Consider the following 9,058-nt stretch of genomic DNA (forward strand, 5'->3'; position numbering starts at 1 on the left):
CCCCTAGCGTTTTTGGAAAACATCATAGCTGGCGTTTTTGCCTCATGACACCATCGCCATAGATTCTTACAGCTAGCGTTTTTGCAAAGCTCAGCATACCTAGCGTTTTGACAATTTTCAATCTCAGCCTGCAACGTTTTTCAGCAATGAAATTCTTGCAGATTTAGCCCTAAAAGAGTAGCAGATTCAACCCGGAAAGACCAACAGTTTTCAGCCCTTAAGAACCTCAGTTTTCAGCCCTAAACCTGCAGAATTTCAGCGACAAAGACCATCAGAAAACAGCCCCTAAATCAGCATTTTTGGACTAACAGCAGATTTCAGCCCATAGCGTTTTTGGACAGCAGATAAAAGATTGCAGATTTCAGCCCTAGTGTCAGCCTCGTCATCGTCCACATAGCCTAGAATTGCATCAGTCATATGCATCCCCATTGTACCAGATTGTGCAATCATAAGTAGACTACTCTCGCCGACGAGAGTGGGGCCTTCGGAGGAGGGTTTTACGTCGTCTCTGGTGTCGTATCTCTCTTCTCTCTCTATCTCTCAGTCTCATATACTTGCACGCACAATGTCCATTCACTTTGTTTGTGATCATAGCATTCTCTCATTAAGAACGGAAGGCTCTACCTTCCATAAGAACAAAAGGAACCTTGAGCACAGTTCGGAGCACTCATCTTGAGCAAAGCGCAAACATTCATTCCGCTGCACCTAACAGTCTTGATGTTTCAAGATAACCTCTTGAATTGAAAGATCACAATCATTGTAAGTCTAAGAGTTTACTTCACCTAACAAACATTCTAAATAGAACTTTTTACACGTAACAACAAAGTTATTAGAGCACTTATCTACGTAAGAGATTACAAAATCACAATGAAATTTCCTAAGAGCATCACGATCAGAAGAAGATAAGCTATCCCTTCCTGAAGAAACGTTCAGAGAGCAACATGCTAATTTCAAAGCATCATGCTCATCATTATCATCCAAATCATCATGCTCATCATTATCATTCAAATCATCATGCTTATCATCATGCAAATCCTGTGTGTCATGCTTTGGAGAAAAAGACACTGAGAGAGTCTCCTTTTCCCGAATCTCTTGCATCTATGCCTGAGCTTGAGAAAAGAGTCGTAAGAACTCTTTCATGTGTTGGTCGCTCTTTCCTTTGACGGCAGCTGCCATTCTTTCTTGGTGTCTGCGCTCCATTTCTGCTTTTCTTTCTGCTCTTCTTTCTGCGTGTCTGCGTTCCATTTTTGCCATTCTTTGTACATGTCTTGCTTCGCGTTCTAACTTCCTTTCCATAAACATTTGGTCCAAAGCCTCCATAGGCGTTCATGCAATCCTTGACGTAGATGAGAAAGGGGGAGGGTCGGAAAAACCTCCTGGTGGGGAAAATGCTTCTTCGCCTCTCTCATGCTCATCACCTCCAAGCGAAGTATCCATTCCGCTTCGAGTGATGACCATACACTGAAGTCTTGGGTTCTTGTGGGTTCTTGTGGTCTTGGGTTCTTAAGTTCACGAGGAACTTGGGTTCTTGCGGGTCTTGGTTCTTGGGGTTCTTGAGGGTCTTGAGGTGCTTCTTTCGCTTGCAATCTGTGTTCGAGAAGGATCTTCTCTTCACCCGAGTTCTACTCCTTTTCGCGGGCGCACCCCTTTGCGGCCTTGCGCTCACACCAAGGTTGCTTTTTCCCACCTCACGTCGATTGGCCGGTCGCTAAGTGCACGGTCCGCTCTCAATGAGTGAAAAGAGGCACAAGGGGAGGTTGGACAAGCCCTTCTTTCTTGGGATTCCTGTCACTCTTCAAAAACACGATTAGGAATCGACACGCCCAAGCGAACTTGGGTTCGTACGACCGCAACAAGCAAAAAAAATTCTTGTGATTCTTGTGATTCTTTCCTTGAGTGATACAGAACACTGTCAAAGCTCTGATACCAATGTTAGATGCAGCGGAATGAATGTTTGTGCTTTGCTCAAGATGAGTGCTCCGAACTGTGCTCAAGGTTCCTTTGGTTCTTATGGAAGGTAGAGCCTTTCGTTCTTAATGAGAGAATGCTATGATCACAAACAATGTGAGTGGACACTGTGCGTGCAAGTGTATGAGACTGAGAGATAGAGAGAGAAGAGAAATACGACACCAGAGACGTTGTAAAATCCTCCTCCGAAGGCCCCACTCTCGTCAACGAGAGTGGTCTACTTATGATTGCACAAACCGGTACAAACGGTATGCATGAGACTGATGCAAGTCTAGGCTATGTTGACGATGACGACGGGGATGACGAGATCGACCTAAGGGCTGAAATCTGCAATCTTGTATCTGCTGTCCAAAAACGCTATGGGCTGAAAACTGCGACTAGTCCAAAAACACTGATTCTGGGACTGTTTCTGTGGGTCTTTGACGCTGAAAATCTGCAGGTTTAGGACTGAAAACTGAGGTTCTTAAAGGCTGAAAACTGATGGTCTTTCCAGGCTGAATCTGCTACTCTTTTAGGGGCTGATCTTGATGGTCTTTCTACTGCTGAAAATATGCAAACTCCAGGATCTCCAAAACGCTAGGGCTGCATATCTGCTTGTCGATGCAACTGTTGCAAAAACGCTAGCTGTTGGGGCTACCTAGCGATGCTGCTTGTGGTCAAAAATGCTAGGTCTATGGTCTCCGGCGATGAAGCTTGTTGATGACAAAAACGCTAGGGCAAGGGCTTGAAGGCTGTAAAGGCTGAGATCTGTAGCGGCTGAGGTGGGGACCAAAAACGCTAGAGGCTGGAATCTGTAAAACGCTAGGGGCTGGGTTCTGCTGGCAATCCTTGCTTGAAGGAAAAACGCTAGGGCTGCTTGGTTTTCCGCGGTGAAGCTTGGAGATGGAAACGCTAATGATGAGTCTTACTTGGAGGGGAGAACCGCCAAGGTCTTGTTGGAGAAGTTGCCTGTTGAGCTTGGCTCCTGTTGCCTCCTCTGTCAATTAGTGCTAGCTTTGGTTTGCTTATATACAAACTTACTCAATTTGCCCTACCTACTTTCCAACAAAAGTCACTTAAAAATAATAAGTGAAAAATGTCAAAAATAGGTAAAATAGGCTAAATGCACTGGAAAATTCCCCTGATGGATTCTGATGGGAACGCTTATGATCATGCTGTGTGCAACCAGAGGATATGCATCTACACTAAGTGTTTGGATATGCACGGTCTACGGATAGACTCACAAAAGTGCCAGATCACTTATAAATCTAGACTAACTGGACTGACTAAACCCTTGTCGTGCTGTAGCTTGTCCACGGACACATAGGGTTGGATGTGTCACGTGACACGTTATTGGGGCTTGACCATGGTTCAACATGCGGTCCACCATTGAAGCGCATTCCCTTTCAAGAAAGTGGCAGCCTTGCGTATCTTTGAAGATTCCATGAACTTTCGTCCAGCATAAGCTGCATCAAACTGTTGTATAAAGGTCAAAGCCTTCAGTTGATCTTCAGTTCCTCTGAAAGTTTCAAACTTCACTTCCTGCCCACCTTCCTTGTAATCCTTTGGCTGAATCAAAGGAGCCACATTATCATAAACAGGTGCCTGCAAAAGTGGTGCTCCACAATTGCCAATTCCAACACTAGCATCACCTGTCTTACCTGTCATATCTGCATTTTGGGAGTATGGCTGCAAAAAACCAGCCATACCAAATTGTGTTCCAGGCAACACCCCCCCTTCTGCGCCGTTCCCATTCCGGACCCCTTCCCATTCCCCCGTTCAGCAGGGAGGCCCATCGCCGTTCCCGTTCCGCGTTCTGGGTAACTCTGGTACTGACAAGCTCACGAGAGGGCAAAGAAGGGACCAAATCTGTAGGGCCACACTACCACTAGGGAAAGGAGAGAACATGGAGAAAGGAAGGGTCCACACTCCAACAAAACCTCCTCGAACTATTGTCATTGTTGGCTAAGGGTCTCGCACCACATGCTCCACCTCCACCTCTAAACCTCATCCATCGAAGTCGGATGATCAAACAAGAAGTGGGTATGGCAATAAAAAGTATCCCCCTCTGCCTATCGAAGCCAACTCCAACACATGCACTGGAACATGCACCTGAATTGTTGTATACCGGATAAACAAGAGTCAACTGAAGCTGGAACTGTACCTTCCATCCTTAGATGAACAATGGAAAATCAAAGAATGTCCTTTGCTTCAAGAAGGGAAGAAATCCCCCTCTGTCATCCTCAATCCACAATCTGGAACAAAAGTGCAACTGCATCATTAACCTGCTACCCATTGGATAGGTAGCTCCGTCGACAATTCCAAGAAAGATGTGCATCTACAAAAGGCACAACAAATCTGCCAAATCATTTCCTCGATGAAAACACAGCCATAGAAACCTCCTCCATAAGTGAGGAAGAAGATCCTGCTGCTATACAAGCACTTCTCTTTGAAGGAGCAGCTAGAAATGAATAGCTCCCCCCAGGATCCAACCACCGCATGCTTGCTTCCCTTGCGAGAAGGCACAGTAACATGAGTCCATCTGGAATAACCAAAGCAATCCAGCACTGCTACACATCCTAAAGTCTCCATCGGGTTCCCCTTGGAGAAGAGAGGTCGGGGTCATCAAGGGTAAAGACGAGAAAGTTGTAGATGAGGATCCAAGGCCTCCACATACTTAAAGCTGCCCCAAACTTGGAGAAAACCAGAAAAAAAACAGCAAGCTTCTTCTCTCTCAATCATGTCCAAAACCGCACCAAATCAGCACATCCGAGCACTCAGGTGGTCGTTTCACCATAGGCCTTTCATACCATGTCAAAGGTGGCAGCGGAAGATGCAATGAAGACAAGAACTCGCTCGTGATCCGATGAGTACCTCAACTCTGATCTCGAACACATGCAATGCAAAACAATGAACAAGGCACACCTGTGGAGAAGAGAGATCAATGAGGTAGAGAGAGACAAGACATCTGAGAATGAGAGAGAGAGAGAGAGAGAGAAATGGAAAAGGCTCTCCATGCTGATAACAATTTGCTCATACAAGTGACCAAGGGTGGTCCGGCATAGAACTGACATGCCCGATGGATAGACCCAAGGACACTACTGCGGCTAGTGACACTGCCAACTGCTCCTGCACACAAGACCACTGTCACGATCTCGTCATGGGTTGCCCTTGCCTCCTGTGGAACCGAGGTTCTGGCAAGATCTCCTCTTGGCACGAAGGCTGATCTGAAGGGAGAAGGAACCGGATCAGGGCTGCCCTATGGTGTGGCTGCCCCATGACAAACATGGATCTACTCCTCTCGAATGCCTTTACCATGATTGAGGTGCTCTGCATCTACCAGATCATAGCGCCTCCATGTATCTACGCCCAGAAGGAAAAACGCTAGGCATGCTCTGGAAAACGCTAGCCTGACCCCTGTTGTCCATGAGGAAAAACACTAGGCTGATGTGGAAAACGCTAGGGCTGAACTGGCCCACCTGCCCTCTGCATCACCTAGGGCTGCCCGCTAGGGGAGCCCTATGCTCCCCCGTGCTTGCACACGACTGTACTCCCATAGAGCCCTGCCCTCACCTATATACCTCCAAGAGACCAGGTCGCCAGCTGTCCACCAACCCCCACGACCTTGGAAATGGGAGAAAAACAGGAAAGTGACACCAAAGGCCCTGTGGGCTGTAGGGAAAATTAGGGAAAAATACTAGCAAGGCTGGGAAAAATACCCCCAACCTACAGGAGCCTAATGGCCATGGAACTGAGCCAAAATCCAAGCTAAACATGGCTAGACACGACCCGACATGACAAAACAACCTCACACTGACCGGGCACAGCCACAAAAAAGCCCTCACTCCCTAGCACCTATACCTGGGAGAAACTCGGACCGACTGGACGAATCCGGAGAGATGCCTAAACTCCAACAACTGGCCCCAAAGACTAGCACCCCTTTCGGTATTTCTTTATTATTAATGCTTCACAAAGTACAATGTCCAAGGGTCCTCGTCTCAACAGTGCTCCCAAGCTAATCTGCCCGAGACTAAGGCCCTGGCAGTTTATTTATAGGACCTAGGCCTTCCCAAAAGCAGTGTACATGAAAAGTTTCGAGTCTAAAAGCATCTGCCCAAAAGCTGGCCAGCGCATATCACGGAATTTCCGTACAGGTGCCACGCCAACAGTTATCACACAAGGACAGTGGAAAGTTTGCAGAAGTGGAAAGTTTGCAGACACAATGGTTAAAACTTGCATTGACATTGCATGGTCTACATAGAAGGATCTCCAACAGAAGATGGTCAAATAGTAGATACAATATATATTCTTGTACCTGTTCTCTTCAAACAGTGACGTGTGTTGAATGAATCCTTCTATGGCCTCTTGATTTCAAGTATATTCGTTGGCACGGCGGTGAAGTGTTGTGGACATTGTCATCCGTTCCTAGTTTTTTCTCTATTTCCTAGGTGGGGTCTTAGATTCATATTTAGAATGGAAGGTCGTATTGCTACCTATGCTATGCTCGATTGATAATACTTGCTAGGGTGTGGTCTTAGATTCCTGTTTAGAAGGAAGATCGTCTTACTACCTATGCTATGCTCGATTGATAATACTTGTTGTGAGTGTTGCAATTGCCTCATGGCCCATGCTTTATAACCACAAAGGATTTGTATCGCTTGCGTAAACAGTATGTTTGGTTAGAGTAGTAGATTCTTACTCACAGAGGATTGTTGATTCTTCTTAAATTGCAAGATTAAAAATGCTTTGTAAAAGTTCTACACTTCCAGGCTATGTTTGGAAGAGTTACAGATCAGATTGATGAGGATGATCTTGAGTCTGTAAGCCCTACTGCCTTCTACCCACGGATACTTTTCCAAAGGAAATTGGTGAACTTCAGCAGGTTGACTTTGGCTTTCCTCTGACTCTCTGACGCGTGATGAACCCTACAAAATTTTTCTTCTTAAACTTGAAGGCCCGTTTCCTTCTTTGCAAGCATGTTAGCCAAAACAGTGAACACAGAATCAAAAGTTTATCACCGAAATAGACCTCAATTTGCATACTGCATTTGCAGGAGAGCAGTTACATTAAGTGTTCACAACAGCATTTGTGCTCCTAGCTCTCCCCACCAGATTTACGTTTTCCCATGCCACAGCACCTATAATTATATTCACTATGCCTCCCACTTCTACAAGCTCTCTCTCTCTCTCACTCACACACACACACACACACACACAACAAAGAGACACAATACTTACAGCTGGACACGACCAGTGATGAGAGCGGCAGCTACAAGAGAGGAAGATGGATGGAAGGCCAGGTCGAAAGGCTGCGCCTCCAACGTTATGTCCATCGTCCTCAGAGGAAACGGATTCGCGAAGTACCATTGAGTTCATTAAAACCTTTGGAAATTCTCACCCAAAAAAAGGAAAAAAAATTTGAGAAAAATAACTGAATTATTGGAGATACAGATGCCCCTAAGGTAGCATAGGAGCTATCCTTACTTGTGATACAAAGTGAACAAAAGGGAATTGGCCTGAAGCTTCTTTGCCCATTGCACATATTCATAAAAACTATACATTATGTCATTCTCGTAATAGAGCTCTAGCTCAATTAATAAGGCGCTTGAATATACCTCTTTGGACTGTGAGATTAGAACTAGAGAATGGGCTTAATTCAATACAATGATGTTGACACATACAAAGTAACTACGAGACTATAATAGAGATACAACGTGAGACTGGAGCTAAGACTAAGACTAAAGCTAAAGATTTGACTCAATTGCAGACATTGATGTTGACTACACACTAGGCAACCACTAGCTATATCTATGCAATCAACTACCAATGATAGCCACATGGAAGCCCAAAATCTATTATGGGTACCACTTTTATGCTCCCTCACCTTTTTCTGTCATTAGTGTGCTTTGACTCTTCATTGCAGTCTATCAATTGTTCGTTAGTTGCAGCATTGGGGGTTGTTCCCTCCACTACTACCATCTCCTATCCTTCTGTCAATGTGTCCAAACTATTCTTTGCCACTTGCCGACCGTCCATCAATTGCCTTGTTGATACTCTTTAGAGATTGTTCTAGTCACTTCCATTTCTGACCCCTTTCTGAATTTTTCAATCTCCCAAAAGCTAATTCTCACCAAAATATGTACACATTGAACAACCACTTATACTCTAAAATTGAGTTATGTCCTTTAGTGAATAGTGCTTGATAGTAGTTTGAAGATGTAAGAAGAAGTGTCTATTTTATGATTTCATTGGAACAACGTATAAAATAGCATAATGGTACTCTAGTAGTCCTAAGAAGTTCATATGTTCCATATCAAGAATTGGGTCTTCTATGTGCAATTGATCACTCTAGACTAAAGTATTGAACCCTCCAATACAACAAATCAAGTTTTTGATAGTCTAACATCAAGAAGAAACTGAATCTTTAATCTAGAATAGAACCAAAACAAATTCATTGTTACCATATACATGTGGTAGTGATGTGTTTGAACACACTTAGGACCGCCAGGGCATTTTTTCCCTCACTAGGAGGTTTTTCCCCCAGTGCATTGTATATACGCCCATCATTCTAGGGCTATATATCTTTCCATTTCACACTAGTAATACACTCTCTGTTGTGTGCCTTGAGCTTCCTTCGTCTTCTTCAAGCTGTGTGTGTTTTCCTACAACCCTAATTCCAACAATTGGTATTAGAGCAGGTTGCGTCCTCCCGGGCTTAGTCATCGGCAGCTCCATCACACACCTTCTCACGTTCTCTGATTTCGGTGAGCTTTGGCGAGCGATCGTAGTTCAACTAGTATTTTGGGCAAGCTTAAAGAGCTTAGTCTACACAGATTTTTGATTCGGGCTTATTTCAGCCTCTGTTTCCACTACAGGCATACTACGCAGGCTATTTCGTCGTTTAGTGCAAAAATTCTGTCAGTGTCGTTTTTTGCAAAACAGGTCCCTTACCGTCTTCTGCAGTTTGTGCTATATATCATGTGTTGTTCCCGCTTTCCTTCTCCTCTTTTCGGGCAATTTTCACATCAAGTGTAGCATTTACCATGGCTGACAACAACAAAGATGTGTTCAAGATGTTTGCTACTGAGGATAGATTGGATGGGGACAATTAC

At 44.7% G+C, this 9,058-nt stretch overlaps 1 protein-coding gene across 2 annotated transcripts in view; it reads right to left on the reverse strand.

The window, feature by feature from the left end:
* WDR55 (transducin family protein / WD-40 repeat family protein) overlaps positions 1-7,333 on the reverse strand; it is an 87,041-nt gene extending 79,708 nt beyond the window's left edge. Inside the window, exon 1 of one of the 2 annotated variants that reach the window (XM_086522774.1) lies at positions 7,185-7,333. In XM_086522774.1, coding sequence (XP_086378900.1) covers positions 7,185-7,279 — 95 coding nt within the window. In that variant the 5' untranslated portion in view covers positions 7,280-7,333. The remainder of the gene's footprint in view (positions 1-7,184) is intronic. The other variant, XM_086522775.1, reaches the window with a different exon arrangement.
* Positions 7,334-9,058: the final 1,725 nt, after the last annotated feature.

This window comes from Adiantum capillus-veneris, chromosome 11 (genome assembly GCF_014529385.1).
Source record: "Adiantum capillus-veneris isolate H3 chromosome 11, ASM1452938v2, whole genome shotgun sequence".
Classification (NCBI taxonomy): Eukaryota; Viridiplantae; Streptophyta; class Polypodiopsida; order Polypodiales; family Pteridaceae; genus Adiantum; species Adiantum capillus-veneris.